The 22,232-nt window shown below is 37.8% G+C and overlaps 2 protein-coding genes across 8 annotated transcripts in view; both read right to left on the reverse strand.

Moving 5' to 3' along the window:
- rab11fip3 (RAB11 family interacting protein 3 (class II)) overlaps positions 1 to 16,026 on the reverse strand; it is a 26,218-nt gene extending 10,192 nt beyond the window's left edge. The window contains exons 1-5 of one of the 3 annotated variants that reach the window (XM_024285640.2): positions 15,479 to 16,026; positions 13,509 to 15,011; positions 7,312 to 7,402; positions 4,432 to 4,508; positions 2,460 to 2,632 (exon numbers count right to left, since the gene is read on the reverse strand). In XM_024285640.2, coding sequence (XP_024141408.1) covers positions 2,460 to 2,632; positions 4,432 to 4,508; positions 7,312 to 7,402; positions 13,509 to 14,993 — 1,826 coding nt within the window. In that variant the 5' untranslated portion in view covers positions 14,994 to 15,011; positions 15,479 to 16,026. Of the gene's footprint in view, positions 1 to 2,459; positions 2,633 to 4,431; positions 4,509 to 7,311; positions 7,403 to 13,508 lie in introns of all 3 variants that reach the window. The other 2 variants (XM_024285639.2, XM_024285641.2) reach the window with 2 other exon arrangements.
- Positions 16,027 to 17,235: 1,209 nt separating this feature from the next.
- On the reverse strand, positions 17,236 to 20,658 carry decr2 (2,4-dienoyl CoA reductase 2, peroxisomal). 5 transcript variants are annotated; one of them, XM_036217265.1, is made up of 10 exons: positions 20,181 to 20,658; positions 19,755 to 19,864; positions 19,590 to 19,658; positions 19,241 to 19,292; positions 19,017 to 19,152; positions 18,775 to 18,899; positions 18,254 to 18,347; positions 18,069 to 18,173; positions 17,682 to 17,934; positions 17,236 to 17,533 (listed from the first exon to the last, which is right to left on the reverse strand). In XM_036217265.1, exons 2-9 carry the CDS (start codon positions 19,844 to 19,846, stop codon positions 17,714 to 17,716), a joined length of 894 nt encoding a protein of 297 aa, XP_036073158.1. In that variant the 5' UTR covers positions 19,847 to 19,864; positions 20,181 to 20,658; the 3' UTR covers positions 17,236 to 17,533; positions 17,682 to 17,713. The 5 variants fall into 5 exon arrangements, with proteins under 5 accessions (XP_036073158.1, XP_024141414.1, XP_024141411.1 ...); XM_024285646.2 differs by having other exon boundaries at positions 17,746 to 17,934; positions 20,279 to 20,653; XM_024285643.2 differs by having other exon boundaries at positions 17,746 to 17,934; positions 20,181 to 20,652.
- Positions 20,659 to 22,232: the final 1,574 nt, after the last annotated feature.

Here is a 22,232-nt window from a genome sequence, read left to right on the forward strand (position 1 = left end):
TATAAAATGCTAAGAAAGTGAATAATGCAATCAAGTTATCTGTTAGTGTATAAGCTTAAAAAATGCAAATAGCTGCAATCAAAATTTGAAAATATAAAATTAAACAATTAAATAAAGATAAATATTTTAGTAAATGCCAACGTTTAAGACACTTACCCTTTAATCATTCTCTTACAGTTTGGACCCATATTTAGGTCCCTCATATTTAGGGACGGTGATGAGCGAGAACGCATCTTTGAACGCCCTCCACTGCCCTGGCGTGAAAGCCTCGGGGCAACTGGAGTTAAAACTCCTGACAACCAGAGTGGAATCCTGAAGTTTCACAGGTTACCCCAGATAAAGACAAACTCTCCAGTTCGGAGAAAAACGAAATAAGCAGAACTTTCAAGACGCAGCCACATAAACTCTCAACAAACTGCAAATCTCCAAAGCAACATGGCCGCCACCGCCACCTGAAAAGACTTAAAGCCGCACTGGCGAACGGTTGACTGTGAGTGGCTTAATCAGATTGGAGACTAAGCAACAACCAACAGACTTTCCTGCTGACTGTCTAAGGCCCACATGTGTGTGGGGGGACACTGGGGTAGGACAGAGGAGGGAGGGGGGAACTAATCCTGTTATATTCTTAATCCTGAGATCAGTTTGTGTATACTCGTATTCTTAATATCTCTTTGATGCAACCATAAGCTTTAGTAAGCGCGGGTTGTGTGACAACTTCATTTCAAAATTCTCCACTTTGCCTCAATTAAGAGTTAAAATATCTATTTTGTTTCTGAGGTTGAAATCGGCAAAAGCCTTAGGAGGGTGAGGTTTATAAAAAAAAAAAGTGGGAAAACACAGATTTCCTGGAATTCAAGGCTCACACATACAAGGGGAAGTCCAAACACATCCATGTCAAGCGGAGCCTTCCAATCTGTCACCGAGTTGAAGAGACAGGTCACACAGTCAGCAGAGGCAGCAAATGAGCTGCACTTCCTTTTTTCTGTTTGCCCACAAGACTAAACCAACAAACTCATGCACGGACATTTATACAGCACTAAAAAAAAAAGTCTACTTTCATTTTACAGCTATCTTTGATCGAAACTTCTTAAAAACACAAAAACAAACATTAAATAATATAATTTCCACTATCAGATGAATCGGCGTCAGAAAAGATCCATGACTGTTGGACATTTTCCAGGTGTGCAAATTTCTGTCACCGTAAAGTATGAAGCCCTTCCCGTTGCCATGGTGAATCGGAACTAGATATACAACATCACCTGTGATAATGTAAGTGTGAATGCTGTAAGCTGAAAGTGGAGCTGAAGACACCAGAGCAGTTAGCTGAAAATGCTGCAGCTGAAAGCTTGCCTAAATATTAGCTAACTACCTAATTAGCAAAAAATAAATAAATAAATAAGGAAACATTTCTTAATTAGAAAGCTAGCATAGCACGATGCTAAAATGTTAGCTTAACTCCAAATTTGCCAAAAAACTGGAAAATTGTGTAAATTAGAAGAAAAGAAAGACAAACAAAAAACAAAAAAAAAACAACTAGCATAATGCTAAAATGTTAGCTAAACTCCAAATTAGCCCAAAAATCTGGAAAATTGTGTAAATTAGCCAAAAAAAGCTAGGATAAATCTAAAATGTTAGCTTAACTCCAAATTTGCCAAAAAACTGGAAACATGTCTAGATTTGAAAATAAAAAAACAAACAAAAACCCAACTAGCAAAATGCTAAAATGTTAGCTTAACTCCAAATTTGTCCAAAAATCTGTAAAATTGTGTAAATTAACCAAAAACAGCTAGAATATGTTGAACATTTTATAGTTTGAATGGTGTCTCTTACTGAAAGTAAGAATCTCCTATAAACTTGAGCAAAGACAGTCTAAGGAGCGTTTTCTAACTCTGGTGACTCATTGTCAACATTAAAGCTTCAGCCACAGCCTGATCATTAAAATGAACTCTCCTTCTCTTTCAGCTAAAAACAAAGATAGTGTGTTGGGATGAAAACTGTTCTATTTGTTCAAAAGTGACCATTTCATTGAAAGTTTAAAATAATTTAGCTTTATCATAAATAAATAAATAAACATAAGACATGCAACCTTCAACATGTTTGACTGACTTTCCACACATGGGTGTACGAGGAATTAAAGGTATTAAGTCAATATAACTGTAGCAGTCTACTGCCTCCACTTAATCTGCCTAGTGACCCAAATAGAACTAAAGTGATCTAGTGTTGGGCGCGCAGACTCAGAACCATGTGATCCGAGTGAAAGGTCAAAGGAGGAAAGCTGCTGCTCTATCTGTCATGTAAAAAATATATATATTTCTGGGGAAATCTGCATTTAATATCAATGAAACAATTTTTAAAATGCTGATGGAATCCACAACAAGCTCAAACAAATACACATAGGTCTCAAAGGTGGCAGTTTTTTAGATTAGTGCAATCACTGAGACATTAGAATGTGCACCAACCCATTTCCTCCATCTTCAGGATCATGTAGAGTGGCCTCAATCCCGCTATCCGTCTCCACATCCTCGTGCATCTCGGGGGGTACGAGGGCTCCCGTGTCCTCATCGGTGAAGGTCTCGCACTCGCTGTACGTGCTCTCGGAGCCCAAGTACGCACTGTCCGTTACCTCGTTTTGCTACATTTAGAGGAAATAAAGAAGACGTTCAACCTTTTAATGAGTGCATAAATTCATATCCTTCAACAGCCTAGCAACAGATTTATGAGTAAACCCGGATACGTGCTAACAACACTAAGCACACAAATCTCTTGGTGGCTTAATTAAAATTATGACTCTGAAAAGCAAACTCCACTCCAACAACACAAATAATGCTCCACAACAGTGATCTATAAGCTTCTTTTTTTAAAAAAAAGAAAAATACGGAGGAAATAAAGCTAATGTTTGCAAATATTTAAGTTTAATCTTTGATCACAGACATTTTTAGATACTATTTGAGCTAAAAGCTCAAATAAAGAAAGCTAACACCTCACAATGATTTATAATGATGACTGTCTAACAAGACTGAACCCAATAATACTAACAGTTGCAGCATCATGTCTGAAAGCTGGAAATCAGTCCAAAGAGTCATGATGAAAAGCATCAACATACCAGCTCCAGTGACGTGTCAGAGGAATTGGGACTCAGATGGATATCAACCATATCCACAACCATTCTTCCTATCCGGTTTCACTTAGAAGAAAGCCATCCTTCCATTAAAGCCCACTAATGACTCCACAGAGGCAGCGAGTGCGTTGAACATATCTGAGAGTGCTTTTGCTCCTCGTTTAGCTCCATTGGGTGGTCAGAGGGGTGGAGACAGACAAAGTCCAAAGACCAAGTCAAATGTAAGGCTAAATCAGCTCCTACCGGCGCTCAGACGTAAGCGAACACACAATCAGCTGAACGAGTGCTCAATCGTCCCTGCTGCTTCACTTCCTGCCTCAGTGTCTGAGCAGAAATCGTTATATTGTATTCTTCACGGTCACTGCTGTGCGGTGACTGAAGACTATACATCCCCTTTTAAACATCTGAGTTTTGCACAAAAGCACTTTAGATTAGAGGAAAAAAAAAACATATTTTTTAATTCCGATTGCAAACAAGAAGCATATTAGCAGAAATAGTTAAAGGGAAAATGTGGCAGATGGGGCGGTGCAGTTCCGCTGAACACCCTCACCTTGGCTGTTTTGAAAGCAAACAGGGCTAGAACAGCGTAGCCATTGAGAGAGGGGAACCTTTTTCTGCCAGAAACTCGAGGAAAAAACAAGACGAGACACAGGTGTGGCATCTACTTCAAATATGTGCAAGCTTCCCAAAAACCGAGCTCAAAGTTTGTGTTCAGGTAGCACAGCAGCTGGACCGTCATTTAGATCTCAGATCATTTGAAGCATTTATCATATTATTAACTGTCTTTTAAAAGTGCTTCTATCTGAAACTATGAAATCCAAACGCATCAATGTGCACTTCCTGACCAGAACAGGAGGTGGCGCTGACACGATGCAATCCAAAACTGCAGAGACAACAATCCCCGTCCAGCAACACCCAAAGGTTAAACAATGGCACAAACATTTCAATCTTGCAGAGGCCAGCAAAGAGTGGAGGTTAAATATACAAGCAGTGAGCACACGAGGAAACAGGAATTCCAGATATGCCAGCCACAACTGTAAAAACACGCGCTTTTCAGAAGCGCACGCACATTCCAGTCAGTTTAACGTTTGTCAAAGACTACGGAAAATCCTCTCCTGCCAGATGTTATACGGTGTCAGCCAAACCGATGGGTTCAGACGGAGCGTTCGCAGAGTGGTAATCATAGGTGGAAGGCTGAGAGTGCACATCCAGTTCAGCCTGTGGCCTTCACACTGCTCTGCTGTATGTACCCAGAGGGAGCAGACAGTACAAACAACCGGACACAAGCAGAGACGCTTGTTTTGACGCCTTACCTCATCGTACTCCTCCTGACAGCCGACAGCCCCATCCCCTGGACTGTAGTTTACACTGTAGAGCTGTGGCTCTGGGCCTGAAGATATAACAACAACAAAAAGACAGGTTCAATGTGTGCAGAATAACCAGCCAAGCAGTAAAATGACACTCAACAAACACAAGACTGCTATTTAAGGTACAAATGGCAGTGTGCAAACAGGTGGCTGATATGCAGAATTTACAGAGATAAGGTGACTCAGCAAACACTGGACACAGCAGAAGGGAGATGTATTTTCAAGTTTCAACAAAGTCAAATGCACACTTAAAATTCACATTCATGCTAAAACAGAACATACATACATTCATTTATTTATACACTTAAAATGCAACATTTGATATTTTAAGCCCCACTTTGATCATCTTTTGATCTATTTTCAAGGTGTTTCATCTGAGTTGTAGGCGTGACGCCTGCAGTGACTTCCCACTCTCTTCCACAAGCTTACAGCCTCTACAGTACATGTGTCAAAGTCAAGGCCCGGGGGCCGGATCCGGCCCTCCAAGGAATTCTATCCGGCCCTCCAAATCATTCTATCTTATTATTTTTAGGCTGTTTAGGAGTTTAGCTAATATTTCAGCTACATGCTAACTGTTTAGGCTAATTTAGGCTTTTCTTATTAAGTTTTTCAGGTTGTTTTGGAGCTAGGCTAATATCTCAAAACTAGCTGTTTTGGCAAATTTTGGCTTTTTTCATTTTTTTAGTGCAACAAAAACAGCGAGGAATATTTGAAGTATCCAGCACTACAGACGTCTGGTCAGTTGAGAAGAAAACAAAGACATATATGGATCTAGTTGTCTACAAATGTATGCATCAGCATAGAGCATAGCAGGGAGCTTGTGGCACGCCGATTGTTACACCTATGTCACTACTACGAGCTTTTTCCAACTGGATTTTTTTATGTCTGCTTCTGATTCATAAAGGTGCATTGACATGGAATGCCATTTGTGCGACAATTTGCGTAGCCTGTATGTGGGAGGAGCTACCAGGTAATGTTTTTAGGATGATCGTTATATATGTGGATATCTACTTAAACGTATGAAAGACAAAGATGATGTTGAGAAAACAGTTCTACAAAAACATCGGTAATTACATCTCGCTTGTGTTCACAAAAAAAAAATCAAATGTATTGTATACGTATTTTTCAATTTTACAAAGTTGTACACAAAAACAATACTTTGTGCACAACTTGGTCTTAATGAATCTTTCTGACAGATTCTATACCCTTTAAAAATACCTCAATCAAATTTCCATTGGAGTGGGTTTTAAGAAACATAACTGCAAAGTCAATGCATTCTCAGGAAGAAAAAAGTAACACTAATCTTTAAATAGTCAATAAAGTTATATAAGAAATTGTAAAAGAAGATGCTGGACAAGCAATACTTTCTCCTCTAATAAACGTACCATCTCACAGTATTCACATAACTGAGGTCATAAGACGCATTTACAGTCAGCAATCCAAGAGTGTGGAGACGGTCCACGGTAGGCAACATTTACACTCACATTTCAAGGGAACCATAAAACCAAATAACCCGAGTAAGGCCAAAGCAAAAACCATAAAACAAAAACAAAACAGCCCATATTCATCAGCTAAAGCTGTAGGAACCTGTAGGCCAGCATGGCCACATGAGATGTACTGAAGGAGTCAGATCAGCTGCTGCTGTTATTGTAAACAGAGCGGTGAACAGCATTCCACTGAGAGAAAGAGCACAAAGAGTGTACTGGAAGGAGCAAGTGTTTTAATGCCCCTGGGATTTATATAACCCTTTGCTTTTTGAGGCTCGGGGACACTGTGGCCTGCGACAGTGAAATGGATCTTTACCCAATTGAAGGATACCTGAGAAAATGACTAGTGCAGGAAAAAAAATGCTATGGTATGATGTCAAACTGTATTTTTTTTTCTACAGTAGGGATTAGTATTGGTACGGCATTTCCAGAGCCTCCAGACACATCTTTATTAAAAGCGCATTGTTCAATGGCAAATGGGGCAGATATTAAATAGCAAACAGAGTGGAAAGAGGGGAAGGGGGCAAAGTCTGTTGCTAAAACAAGACCTCAGGATGGAACAATAGACTTTGGCCTCTTCTCTCATTAGAAATGCTCACAATGATGATCCACGGTTTACCCAGAGGGTGGCATGGTCACAGGAATTTCATCAACTAACGCTCCATGACTCCCAAAGTAACAAACTGTCAACAGAAAATACATTTCAATTAAATATGTTACAAGTACAAGTTGTTGGAACAGGATTGTGTGCCAGTAAAGGCCTTTGTTGGGTTTCACAGTGATTTTTGCTTTGGATACAAATAGGACAGAAAGAGAGAAGACACTAAATAATGGATGTGAACGGGACACTCTGACCAAACCTCATGTCTTGAAGCCACTCCCACTCAGAAACCTTACCAATCAGCAAGTGCGTTGGTGCGCGTCAAGCTTTCCAGTGCTTGAATCATTAATGATCCAAGTAACCAGAGCTGTGTAACCTAAAAAGCCTTAGGAGGGCTTCAAAAATACCAGTCAATAAGCTGGATGGATCAGACTAACTGGTTTGTCAAACATCCAGTGAACACATTAATCTTCCATATGACCTCATTACAGGATATGTACAACCATATCCTACATTCATAGTATAAATGCCTTGTAGCCCAGAAAATTAAAGTCTATGAGCTATTATCCACTTTGGTAAATTCAGATCTTTTTTTTAAATAATATTGTCAACCCTTTGCTGTACCCTAATTACCTTGAGACCAGGTTTTGGTTTTCAAGGTTACGCTATGATGAAAGACTTTGTGGGGGGGGATTTGAAAAAGAGATGAGCAGAAACAAAAGCTGAATTCAGACTCACTTCCACTAATAGCAGAGATTCCACGGTGAAAGTCTTCAAAACTGATCACTCCAAGGCCACTAGGATCCAAAAACTTGGTCAGATCCTTGACCTGAAACAAAAAACATATTAAAACATTTAATGTTTTTTTTTTCCTGCAACATCAAGTTTAGAAATTAAAAAAAATAATATTTTAGATTAGCTACCAATCAGTTTTAGTATCCCTTCCCCTGTTTAGGTTTGAATTTCTTCCACCATAAGCACTTTATTTTCCTTTTTTTATGTAGAAAACATACTTTTATTATCTCACTCAGGTTGTTTCTATCAGACGGCCCTTAAACTGCAAAAATCATGTGAATTCTGAGCACATTGTGATTACAGAGCAGAAAATCACTTGTAAAACACTTGTGATCCCACTAAAAGAACATTTTGCAGATGTCAAGAGGTTTACTTTATGCAGAGGGAGCAATACTGACTTTAAACATGTCTAAAGGTTACAGTCTTTTTAAAATGTTGCACTATGGCAACAAAGAGAGTGGCCAAAAACGTCATAGATTTGAAGAGGCGACACTTGGCAGAATACAGATTTTTAAGCTTAAGTTTCTGGAACTATAAGTATGTATTCATACAATTAATCTCTGGGTGTTTGGTGCAGAGAAACCTATCGAGGAAAAAGGTAATGACACTCCAAGTGAAAGTTAAACATCATTGTTCCACAAAATTACTTGAAATGCAGGGGTGTCAATTCAATCGTACAAGGGGCCAAAATCTAAAAAACACCTTAGGTCGCAGGCTGAACAGGATAAAGATTTATCGAACAATCTAAAACTACATTTTTTTACTTTAAAACTTTACTTTTTAAACATAATTATGAACTAGATATATAGCATTACCTAAGATAATGCTAGTGTGAATGCTGTAAGCTAAATCTGGCCGGTGAAGGTGCTAGTGCTGATGGTTGAAGATGCTGAAATTGATAGCTGAAAACCCTAAAGTTGATAGCTGAAATCATTGAAGCTAATAGCTGAAAATGCTATAGCTGATAGCCAGCTAAAATATAAGCCAAATGCCAAATTAGCCTAAAAAACGAAACGAAAAAAAAAACTTAGGTTAGCCAAAACCGCTAGCATGTGCCGGAAAAAAATAGCTAAACTCCAAAATAGACTGAAAAACCAAAAAATTAAAAAAGCCTAAATTAGCCAAAACAGCTCGCATGTAGCTGAAATATTAGCTTAAGTCCATAATAACCTAAAAAAAATTTTAGTAAATGCCAAAATAGTTAAAAAAGCTAGCAGAATGCCAATTTTTAAAAAACTTTAAAACCGTAACTTTTTAACATAACTAATGAATAAAAATAAAATATTATTCCAAAATAAATCAACTTAAACCTTAAATAACTTTCAGTATTTTACTCTCCATAAAAATATATTTTGTCAAAATTATACTAATTAGAAATGAGCGCAAGATAACATCGGGCCATTAATAAATTAAACCATTAACTAAAATGATCTGGAGGGCCGGATAGAAACACCTAGAGGGCCGGATGCGGCCCCCGGGCCTTTACTTTGACACATGTAGCCTAATGCAATAATATCATAGATGCAATTACAGAAACCATGAAAGAACCTGAGAATCTTTTGGTAGAACATAGTTTCTTATTGAACGAATAAGCAGATGCTTTGATTCTGAGTGTTTTTTTTCTCTTCTGCGGCTCTAATATCAGTTACACTTTAAACAACTGATCTTCTTAGCAACGCTGAGCCCTGCCTCAAGAGGCTAAAAGGCTCCAAAGCCTCATAACTGACTCTGACAACCATAAGGCTGATTTGATTTGGCTGAAATGAGCCCGGTTGTTTTGTACTAAAAGTTAGTGAGAGTGACCAATACCACAGAAATGTGGGTAATGATCAAACCGCATACCTAATCTCAAGCATGCCAGCTCTCAAAAAAAGTTAGCTTTTGTTTCAGATGATCAGAGAGGTGTCTGAATGTAACATTCAATTTTCCAGTCAGCTTATAGGAAAGCTTTTCAGAAGCGCCATCACGGGGTGAGGTGTGAGGAGGAGGAGGTAACACCACGACTCTGGTGACACTTTTGAATGTCACTTTGATTTAGCAGAGAAGTGTTATTAAGCAACTGGAACAATTGACTGTCATAATTTACCACCAAACGAGCCAAAAATAGCAGTTTAAGTAACAAAAAAAATATGTACATGAAAGAGTTTATTCCAAATCATTCCAATTTATCAAAACAGGAAAAATGTCTGGATATTATTGTGTCCTATAATGGATGTATAATCATTCTTTTTTTTTAGAGAGAGATTAAAGCTTAAAATATGCAACATTTAAATATTGTTGATAGATTTTGATTTCTGCATTTGTTGTTCACATTTTCATTACATTAGGTTTACTTCAAATAGCAGCAATAGTCTAAAAGCCGCTTCATTTTGAGGAACAAAAGAAATAAATCATGCTCGATTGCTCACACTCGACAGTGGTGAAACTGAAAACTTTAATGCGTCTCTGCCTTTTCCACTGCTCAGTGGAGCAGCGAAAGGCGCTGTGGTTTTTCTGTTTCCTCTATTTGTATATAATCTGTGCTGGGGCACGCCTGACTGCCTTCACGTAGGCCACAGTGCAAAACCCCATGAAGAAGAATACCTTTAAACGAGTCTCTCATTAAAGGGTGAAAAGGGGAGTTCTCAAAAGTTCCGAGGCAGGCAGTATTTAGCCATCGTGACTAAGGTTTTCCAGTTTTAGAATTACGTTAGGGGTGGGAAAAAATGTACTAGTGCTAGCTAATGTGAGAACAAAAGTAAGGACAGGAGAGGGGATGTTTTAGGCCGCATGTGTCAAAGACAAGGCCCTTCAAATCATTTTATTTTATTGTTTATTAATGACCTGATGTTATCTTGCGCTCATTTCTAACTTGTAAAATAATGACAAAAAATATTTTTATGGAGAGTAAAATTTTGAAAGTTATTTAAGGTTTAAATTGATTTATTCTGGAAAAATATTCCTGCCTTTTTATTATTCATAATTATGTTAAAAGTTTTAAAAATTGGCATTCTGATAGCTTTTTGGACTATTTTGGCATTAATTGAATTACCTGCGATAATGCTAGTGTAAATGCTTTTTGCTAAAATATACTGAAGGTTTTTGCTGAAAATGACATTTTTTTTTATTGCAGAGATTTAATAAAAACACAAAAGCTATGCAAAATGTTAAATTTACTAAACGAATGAAAATTTCGTTAAAGTACTATGAAAGAGCGCTGAAGTTGACCTAAATTTCTGAAAAATGTTGGGAAAAATTGCTTAAAAATCCCTAATACATGCCAATTTTGTAAAAATATTGAGACTGTTGCTTAAATATGAGCTAAACTTCAAATTTGCCCCCCAAAAAAACCTTAGTAGATTCCAAATTAGCCCCCAAAAAAGCTAGTTTGTTGTTAAATACTGTACTAGCTAAATTACAAAATTGCCTAAAAATCCTCAGTAGATGAAATTAGTCAAAAACGTATTTAAAAATAGAAGCTAAACTCTTAATTAGCCTAAAAACACCCCAGTAAATAACAAATTAGCCAAAAATGTTAGCATTTTGCTAAAATATTAGGTTTTTTTATGTTTTAGATTAATTTAGGATTTAGCTAATATTTTAGCTAGCTATCAGCTTCAGCATTTCCAGCTATAAAATTCAGCTTACAGCACTCTATGGTAGACAATGCTATACATCTAGTTCTTAAATATGTTAAAATGTTATCATTTTAAAGTTTAGTTTTAGAGTGTTCAATAAATGTTTATCCTGTTTGGCCCGCGACCTTAAGTGTGTTTTGGATTTTGGCCTCCTGTGCGATTGAGTTTGACACCCCTGTTTTAGGCAATGGGACATTCCATTGTGGATTAGAGGAGCAAAACATAAAAGCTGTGGGTGAGGGGGGTGGCGGCAAAAGTGCGGGCTATGGAGTTCACTCAAAAGGGAGACACTAGCACCACGCAGTTTTTGCCCTCAGCTCATTTCAAACTAAAATCCATCTAAACTTCAAAGTATCAAACCCAAATATATCAAACAGGGAAGTTTGAAACAGAACAACCTGTTACAGGATTGTGGCTCATTTTCCATGAGTGTTTGACAAAGACACAAACGACTTGTATGTTTCTCAGTGTGATAAGATTCTCTATGATGCTCACATAACCAGAACAGTATGTGGTTCTATCATCCTGACATAATTCTGAAGGAAGCATTTGCATGCTTAGCATACAAGCACCAGCTGACATTCATGCAAATACTTTGTGAATACTTTCCTAAAGTCTGATGGGTTACTAAGATATTGAGAGGAGGTAGAAGATAGTGAAAATGCAAATATTACACACTTTAGCTAAACAAAAAAGGAGACAATAAGAACATTTTGAACGTCAGTGGCAAATTATATGACGTTTTGGCACCTCTGCATGTTTTATCTGTACACTTTTAGAAATATCTTTTCAACTTTTGCAAATCTAGCTTGTTCAGGAAGGTAATCTACTGATAACGGGGATACAGTGTGTCTCAGCGAGGCTTATTCAAATAGAAAAGCGCCTTCATAAGAATTTCTACATGATATGAAAAGAGTCAACTATTTTAAGCCATTATAAAAGAGCGTTAACCTTGTTAGACCAGACCTGGCCTTCTCCTTGTGGCTGGTTGACGACTATAAGAATGGATGCAACTATCAAATAACTTTCTCAAGAATGGAATTTCTCCTTTTAGATTTTAAAAAGAAGGATTTAAAAAGCTTAAACTCTTCAATTCAAAGGAGACACAAGAGCCCCTACAATAAATCTGCTAAATGCTGTTTAAACTCATTCAGCTGTGAAGATCTGGAACTCGTGAGCAGGTGTCAAATTCTTCCAGAAGCTAAAAGGTAAAACATCAGGAATAGTTATTGCCAAAGTCCAAAAGTGCCTGCAGAGTCGGGTTATAAATGCTGCAGGACAAACAAGTGTAACTGATCTACTTCAGACCAACGTGACAAATATTTACTCTCTTGGCCCAAAAAAACTTTGCAGTAAAGAGCAGTCAGTGGATGGCAAATAAAATTAGGAGAACTTGTTCTAACTTAAGAAAACTAATTTTATGCTTTTTTCTTCCAAACTTCTATTCTAGGGATTCCACCGAAATCTAAAAAGGATCACAACAGTTACAGAGACCATTAAAGGGATAAATAAACAAGCTGAACTGGTCATCCTATTCTAACAAGTTTGAGTTTTCACATTTAAATAATTCATTTTCTCTCCCACATAGTAGATACTTTGTGTTGTCCCACAGGGCTCTACCTTTGGACCACTACATTTTACATTCATCCAACAGTAAAAAAAAGTACTTTGAAGCACAGATTAAATTCTCCAGTCAAAAATACTATTATTGAATAGTCAGGAAACCTCGAATGTCATGACAAACACTATTTGAAAAATATATATTTATATATCAGGTTTCATCTCTTGATTGAACCATAAGGCAGAACCATGGAAGGTTAGCGATTGTTACGCCCCAATTTGTCTAGGGGATCTGGGGCCTAACATAAAGGTAAATTAAATAAGAAATGTAACAAAAGCACAACAAGTGTCTCCATAAAAATATAACAAATTTATTTACATGACAAAATAACTGATAATAATGAGACAAACATAGGACTATTTTAAAAGACGTGATTAGAGTTTGTTGTATGGAGCAGTTTCAGGCTAAACAGAAAACCCCCAATATGACACATTTTTGGTTACTTACTATAATCCTAGCCTTTAAATTCTCACTAAGAGATAAATGACACTAATCTGAGCATGGCTTTAATAGGAGGCTCAGAAATTATCATATTTGACTGAAATATAAGAACTGTAAGAAGTAGTTCTCAAATATGATTTAGTTTTTAAAGAATATGTGCATTTGAAGTGAAATATAACTAATAAATATATTTAAAACTGTTTTTTTTAAACAGTTGAGCTCATTAATAGCAAAATTATGACTATTTGGAAATTCATTGATATTAGCCACGATAAAATGATCTAAAACCAAAAATACAGAATAGAAATGTTAAAACTGGTGGATGTATTTCAGACTTTTCCAGTAAGCCCTCTAATCTCATGCAGAATATCAATAATGAATGGAGAGTAGGATCATGTTACATGGAATTTCACTCAACATCCGTTACCCAGCCATCAGAAAACCAAACAAGAGCATCTCACCTGATCAGCCCCGTAGGCAGCTGCAAACTCCATAAACTCCTCGATCCGAACGAAGCCGTCTCCATCCTGATCCAAAGCATCAAAGACGTCTTTGAGTGGAGAGACGTCTTCTTCCCTCTTGTTCCCAGCTGAGACCATTGGCAGTGAGTCATCTTCCACCATCTTAGAGAGGGAAACTGTCACCACAGGCTGCTCACTAGTCCATTCGGCTTCAGGGGAAGAAAGGCTTGTGTTCTGAGCCGAGAAGTCGAAAGGAACCTCTTCGTGAGAATGAGCGTCTTCCAGTTGGTTGTTGCCTGTCGGCTTGTCGTCCTCATTCTCCTGAGTTTTCGTACTGACGGCAGCTCGGTTGTGAACGGTTTCCTGGGGTTCCAAATCCCAAGGATCATCTTCACAGACCTCCTCAACAGTGGAGCTCTTATGTTTACCCTGATGTTTTTCTTCGGCTTCCATCACAGCCTTAGGAAGGTTCTCACTCGTGAGATTGCCTTGAGTGCAGGCATCTTCAGCTGGAGCCAGTGTCAGGAAAGATGAGCCGTTTGACAAATCCACATGAAGTATGTCATTCTCACCTTGTTGTTCTGGAAGGTTTTGAGCTGCAGTAGTTTGTGCCACCTCTGAGTCCTTTGTTGGTGTATCTAGAACACCTGCGGAGGCAACAGAGGCAAAAGCAGGAGGGCAGAGGCTAACGTCACTCTCAAAATGTGGAACTTTTAAATCCAGCAAAGGCACAGATCCTTCAAAAGACTCGCTGATGTTGCTTTCAAGTAAACCTTGCGCAGGAGAGCTGCTGCTTGTGGGCAGATCCGCCACTTGATCAGGGAATAAACCTTTGAGACTGGTGTCAGGTGACGCCGTTTCCCCCATCTGTGAGGGAGGGAGATCTTCCTGCTCCTCAAACGACAAGTCTATGAGTTTCTCACCAAAGCTTTGCGGGTTCAACGGCTTTTGGGTGAGACTAGGGCTGTCATCTATCAAAAATGGATCGGTTGTGTTGATCTCACTTTCAGAAACTTTAAATGGAGAAGACGGCGCGCCATCCGAGTCCTCGACAGTGGGATCCTGGGTGAAACCTGGCTCCTGACAGGCTGACGTTTTCCCGATCACATCAGCAAAATCAGGAGACAAGAACCACGACAAAGTGTAGTCAGCAATTCCATCAAACCCCTCAGCTGTTTCTCCACGGGACGAGTCCGAATAAGTCAAGTGTCCTCCATCGAACTTTAAATCCTCAGAGGAAAAAGCAGCACCATTTATAAGGTTTTCCAACTCTACTGGTTTATCCACAAACCTTTTTTCCTCTCCATTGAGGAGAACAGTTTCATTCTGATCACTTTTCCTGAAATCCAAACCGGTCTGGTCGCTTTTGTTTTGACAGAGCACAGCTCCATTGTCCGAGTCTAGGATTGGAAATCCCAGAGGAAAAGGCTGCTCTGACTCCCACTGTGTGTGCCCCAAAGGGCCAGACAGAACGGTGGGTTCCATGTATCCAGGATAATCCCCCTTTTTCAATTAAAAGAGGGAGGAAAGGAAAAAAGCAGGGAATATATATATATATTATATTTAGTTTATCTGACTGCTGTCTTTCTAATCTTCAGGGGTGACGCCATGTTTACGCCCAATAGTTGACATAATAACGGTTTAATCCATCTTGAATGCTAATTTAAGCAATTAGCGATAATATACAGATTAGCAATTTATTGTAGAGTCAAGGGCAGACGACACAGCTGTTTGTTTGATGTGCTGCTAGCTTAATTTACGACAGGTTAAATATATCAGCTCGTGCTCACTATTTTCCTTCCTTTTTTAAGCTAATTTAGTTCAAAAAAATCCTAATCTTAATCGAAAATCAGTATTTTTCACTTCCACAAGAGTTAGCTAATCACCAAGTGTTTGTCAACATTGGATTTTTTTAGCCGAATATCTAATCTAGTCATTGACAAGCTAATATAGCGGTATCTCACCCGTACCAGCGTCCAGCAGAGAGGCAGAAATTCCCACCTTTAACCCGACCGGCGTTTCTTACAATGAATTTAAGCTAGCAACTAGCGTTAGCTCCACCTCCGAGCATCTCCCCTCTCCCCAGCCATTGGTCGGGGCTGCTAAGCGACTAGCTAGCGAAATTAGCCCACTAGCTAGCTAACGTAATAAACAGTCCCGGTTTTCACTTCTCGGTTAAATTAAACCACATAACAGTGTTAGCTTACACATGTATGTGATAATAAAAACCCAACCGTTTGGGTCCAATTCCGTCATTATGCCTCATATCGTCGCCTTTTCTCCCCCCTCCTCCCAGCGTCAATCCACCTGTGTCAGCCAAGACAGGCCAAAACGAGTGACGGGCTCCTCTCCCTTCCTCAGAACCCCGGTGTCCCCGTTTATGTAGAATCTTCCTTCTTGGCGTCCTCCACCTTAAATAAAAAATAACACGCCAGAAGACGGCGAAAAGGGGCTAAAGAAAGTCCGTTATGTTGAAGAGACTGCATCGACCACGAAAGCTCTCGCATCAGCATCAGCAACGTTTCATCCTCCTCCTCCTCCGCCTCCCCAGCTGCATTGCTCACAACCACTGACGTTTCACGCAGGCGTAGAGTCAACCCCGCAATATCACCCGCGTGGGGTTTTAGTTCTCAGTTTGGACATTTTCATTGGTGTTATATGATAATAGACATTTTTGTTAAAATGTTCAATGAAGAAAAGTGCTTCAAACTTGGTCACAACTTAATGAAACCTTTATCTAGAAGGCATAATTTCTATAAATATGTTTTATTTCAGTAAAAATAATATTTATGTTTGAATGAATGTATATATTTTTTAGATAAATATGAAGGGAATTAGATCTAATGATCACAAAATAGTTTACTGGATTGTACTCTGGCGCCCCCCTCCGACGCAAATAAGGTACTACAAATATATTTTTTTTATTAGCATTTTAGCTTTGAGGTTTTGTTTATTTATTTACCAATTATAACATTACAGATCATTTACTTACAGAGTTTGAGTGATTCCAGCTAAAATATGAGTTTGTTTGTAAAGATTCCAAATTGTTGGACAAGTCTTCATATATATATTTGTGTACCAGCAGGGCAAAATAAAAGATTTCTTGTAATTTATTTTCTAATATGATTCATTTATCTAAAGGTTGGTCATGATTTCAATTTTCCCTCTTATTATGATCTTTTTTTCTTTAAAGTTTTCTTTTTATACTATAAGAAAGAAGTTTCAGTATTTAAAAAATATAGAGTGCAATTTTTTTATACATTTAAAAGCAGATTAATTTAGTGAAAAATAATAAAAGTTAGATGTTTTTTAACTCTTTTTTTGACAAAAGAATATTGCTCATATCTTGCAAGGCCACATATAAGCATGGGCACGAGAGGGCCCCTCCAAATGCCCTGACTGCTCCCCCATACATGATGGCTCACAAAAATTCAAAATTAACTTAAGAAATAAAAAATAACACACAAAAAAAACACAAATAAATCAACAAAAAAAATAATAATAAAAAATGACTAAAGGAAAAAAAAAGCTTAAGGATGAACAAACGAACAGACAAAATAAAAAGATAAATGAGACTCAATATAACACAAGCCTGTACCTGTCCCAAGCCCGGTAAATGCAGAAGGTAGTTTCAGAAAAGATAAAATAAAAATAAAACATGTAAGACATTCAAATAGATCACAGGAGAAGATAGATGTGTGGATAGATGAACAGATCGACATGGTTATTTTTTTTATAATCCAACGCTTATTTTATTATTTAAAAATATGACAGAAATTAATACAAAAACATCAAAACACAAAAATGATTGATACCTATTATTTCATAGGTGTTATTGGGAGAATATTTTTAATCAAATGCATAATTGGTTCCTTACTGCACTTACAAATGAACATTAAATACAGTAATAGTAGTGCTTTAGTTAAGTAATTACTACAAAAAATACTGTTTTGGGTAAGAGCTACTAGAAAGTTGCTAAATTTCTCTTGATCACTTGCCCCTTTTCTTTTCAGATGACCAATAACCTGAAAGAAATAAGAGACGATTTGATTAAAAGTGATTAGAATTACAAGTGATTACAATGAAGCTGTCATTCAATCTGTAAAAGGCGCGTTTTCTAAGTTTGCAGCCAACTTTCCATACAGATCTTAAGCTGTACCTCCTCCTACACACCTGGGACAAGGAGAGGACAGCAGCGTCCCTGTTTAGAGTTTAGCAGATTTAGAGGAGACTGTACCCAACATTGCGGAAACGTCATTGGCTGAAGTCAGCCATGCTCCACCATCAGCAACCAGGATGGCTCCAGTTGTGTAAGAAGATGCCCGGCTGGCCAGGAAGAGAACACAGTGGGCCATCTCGGTTTTGTTGCCAGCTCGTTGCAAAGGAATGGACTGAAACACACCTGCGGCCTCCCCTGTAGGACCACCTGAGAGGTTAAACAAAAAAATCTCTTAACTCAACAGTCAGAACAAACAAACTAAATAAATGCAATCAATATGTGATAAAAATGGGCCAAAATTTGACTTTAACTTGTATTAATGAATGAATATTAAAGTTTACCCAGTTTCCTGTAGCCTTCTGTGCCGGAGATTGGTCCAGGAGCCACAGCATTGACCCTCACCCCACTGGGCCCCCACTCTACAGCCAAGTGTTTGGTCATAGCATCTGCCAAAAGGAGAGAAAACATGTAAATAAATTATTATTTTTTTTGTCATTAACCTATTTGTTTGCATTTATTTTTTTACCATTTGCTGCCTTTGCAGACCCTGCATGCACCTGGAGGGCCTGTCCTCTGTACTGAAGGGTTGCAGAGATGTTTACAATGTTGCCTCCATGATCCTTAAAAAATACAGAATAAAACAAATACTTAAAGACCTGTAATTAATGTGAAAATGTTGTAAACTGTGCAGCATAAAGAGAAAAAATAAATAAATGCTTTAAATAAACTATATATCAGAATTTAGTTGCTATTTCTACTCTCTGCTGCATCACAAAGGGAATTTCCCCGTTAAGAAATGTTGAAAAAATGCATTTTTTCAGATTAATAGATGTAAAAATACACAAATAATATTTATATCTAAAGTTACGTGTTTTATGCTTAAAAAATACTTATTTATGCTGTGATGAGCTGTTTTTAATGACTTGTATGCATTCTTTTGATACTTTCCCCCAACCACACAGCAATAATAAAAGCATTTTTTTCCTTAGAAAAAGCAAAATGACTTTTTTTAAGAGTAAAAAACAAGTAAGATAAGCAGAAATATACCTTAAACCACTTCTCATAAAGCACTTTGCTGGTGTTGAATGTACCCAGAGTGTCTATCTCAAGGACGGTCTTGAAGCCGTTGAAAGAAAGTGCAGAAGCAGGGCAAAGGAAGTTTCCAGCTGCATCTGTGCACAATTAAAATAGGTGAGTGTAAATAAAGCAATTATGACACATATCTGTAAAAATAGAGATAGGACTTTCCATTAGGCGAGTAAGAGATCTGAATATGTAAAGTCACATACTGTTGATAAGAATGTCTATGTGGCCAAACTGTGCGAGCGCCTCGTCCACCGCAGCAGCTATGCTGTCAGGCTGTCTCACATCCATGCACAAAGGAAGACAGCGCCGTCCTGACGCAGCCGACAGCTTTTTTGCCGCCTAAAAAAATATTCATACCATCAGAAACCAGATTAATGCTGTTTAATTTGATTTTAATGAGCTTTTGTTATTAGTGTGAAGAAATAACCTCCTTGAGTTTGTCCAAGTTCCTGCTGGAAATGACTGTGTCACAACCATGCCTGAAAAACAAAAAAAAATGACAAATAATAACGTTCAGAAATCGTTTTATAAATGTACAAATCAATATATAGAAAAAAGATTGTAAGTACAGTGTTAATAATGATTTAAAGGATAAAATAAAGAAAAATGTATACAAAAAATAATGCACAATTTATTTCAAACCTTCAAAACACAGGTAATAATTAGGGAAACATATTATAAATGATTACAAATTACAATGTGTATTACAATTTAATTCCTATGTCAGCATTATGGTGTAAATTGGTTGAAATGTGAACACAAAATAACCTTCTCACCTCATGAAGATCTCAGCAATACGAAGTCCAATTCCTGATCCCCCTCCTGTGATAAAAGCAACCTGATCTCTGAAAGATAATGAGCAGATCTTATTATAAAGAAATTTCTATTAAACTCAAACATGACACTTGGAAACTCACGTAAAAAAATAAACAAATGCTTACTTTAGTAAATCTGGACTGTAGATGTGAGTGTATGAAGCCAGGCAGTCATCTGTTCCAACATCTTCAGGCAGCAGCTCTTTGGATTCTGCCATGCTGATAACTGGAGCCTGGTAAATTCGTCACAATACATTTTCATGCAAAAGTCTGCAGTACAACAATAACATAGTATGTGCAAAACCGGAACAACACTTTATTTACATTCAAATGGGTCAATCCCGCTTTTAGAGTTATCCTATTTTGACTAAAACATCACATTTGACACTCGTGGGCCTCCGTCGTTCTACACATACACGGAATTTCTCTCCACACACAAGTCTTTATATAAGTTCAAACCGAGTGCATAAACATTTGATTAGAACATCCATTTAATCAAAAAAGCGGTAAATTCTCACACGTATTACATAAATGAGCTAGCGGTGGCGTTACCTGTTAAAAAAGGAAAGCTAGTTTCGCTGAAAGAACCGTAAAACTCCTCTGTGGTAAAACGCAAAGTATTTTATGTCAGTGTATAAAGGCTTCTTTACATTTACCACCCTTTTTCTGCTCTAAGTTCTTCTCTTTCAGCTGCTTGAACTTTGGACGTCCACTTTTTCCTCGTCATTCTTCACTGGTGCATTGTGGGTAACGTAGTTTTGAAGATGTGCATTCAATAATCCACACAGATTTCTCAGGATATGGATACCAAGGGCGGAGTGGGTAATCGGGAGAGTCGGGAGGATTCCCAGTGGGCCACTTCATTCATGGGCCGGTCAGTCGCGTCATGGAAAAACTATTCATGATTGAACATGAATGAATCCTTGTAACTTTGTTCGTCCGTCCATTTAAGAGACGACACGGTCAGTTTTGGAGCTACAATTTAACATAAACACCCCTTTTAAATTCTCTTAGTTGGTTGAGTCCACCAGAGTGCGGTTTACCATCATGTCTGGGCCGGACCATTGACGTGAATAACATTCTATTTAGACCAGGGGTCTCAAACTCAATTCAGCCGGGGGCCGCTTGAGGCAGAATGTAGGTGAGGCTGGGTCGCATCAAGCTTTTAACAAGAAAATCACTGAGAAAACATTCTAGTGTTCTCAAATATCTTTATTTTAAACCAAAAATAATAAATAAATAATGAACGACATGTATAGATCTTTGTGCGTGTTGATTTATATATATAAAAAAATAGGGGTAGTTAATGTCTGTTTCTGAAATAGTTTATATTCAAGATTAAATTTAAGATATATTGCTAGGGGGTAGGATTAAAAAACGTTTTTTAAACTTTTTCCTACTCCATTTCGAACTACATAATAGAGGTGTAATGTTTTTTAATTTATATAGAAAAAGATGAATAAAAAAAACAAATAAATTAGTACTAAATAAATAAAATAATAATAAAGACCAAACAACAGATACAGACAACTGAAGAAACCACATATTGACTTACTGACTAGAGAAAACTCATTATTTTTGTTCAGTTTCAAATGTCTGTATTAACAGATCCTCCTTCAGAGTTAGAGAAAAGCCCCGGTAACAAGAAAATCTTTAAAGGATTTCATTTTATGTCGATTTTTGTAGAACTCTCCTCGCAATAAATAAATCTGACCTACAGTAGTGGACAAAAGTGTTGGAGGTGAATTTCTGCAGCCGCTCTATCAGGGATGTCAAACTCTAGGCCTCGAGGGCTGGTGTCCTACATGTTTTCCAACCAGCCTCCCATTGAAGCTCATTACTGGCTAAACACACCTGATCCAGGTAATCATCAGCAGTCAAGGCTGGATTTCTGCAAAAACCTTCACAGGCATGTGAGGCCTGGAATTTGGCCCCCCGGGGTAGATGACCTAAATCAGGGATAGGCAATTCCAGATATCTTTCCAGATATCCTAGCCCAACTCATGACTGCGATTACCTGCTTCAGGTGTGTCCAGCCAATTAGAACATGCCAGAGCAGAGGATGTTGGGAAGCATGCTTATTCCTCACATAGATGCTTGTAGAAAAACAACACCTGTTGATTAATGCAGCAGGTGAGTTCAGAATAAAGAGAGAGTTTCTCGTCTCTGGACGAATCTATTCACCACTGCTGTTCCCCTTCTCTGTGTGAAATTGAACACCAGAGACAGAAACATTAAAGCAGCTGCTATTACACATCTGCATTGTGACTGCCTAACAGCAAAGGCTGCTAGTCTGCCTTTTTTTGACAAAACCCTCTGCATTTATCCGGACTTGGGACCGGCACATGAAAGCACTGTATCGTGCTCCCTTGTGGTAGCATTAAAATTTTTTTTTTTTTTTTACAGCATCATCCGTCTGTTATCTATATAAACCTCAACTAAAATTTGTGGTAAAAACTGGGGTTCCCAGAGAAATCCTACACATACTAAAATATTCACCCAGGTGTAAATAACTAAAGTCATTTTTTCGTACTATGTAACCCATGTTATTTATTTAAACCTTTATCCTACTTTTAAGCTTATTTTTAAGTTTTTTTGTTTGCC

This window comes from Oryzias melastigma, linkage group LG19 (assembly GCF_002922805.2).
Source record: "Oryzias melastigma strain HK-1 linkage group LG19, ASM292280v2, whole genome shotgun sequence".
Lineage (NCBI taxonomy): Eukaryota > Metazoa > Chordata > Actinopteri > Beloniformes > Adrianichthyidae > Oryzias > Oryzias melastigma.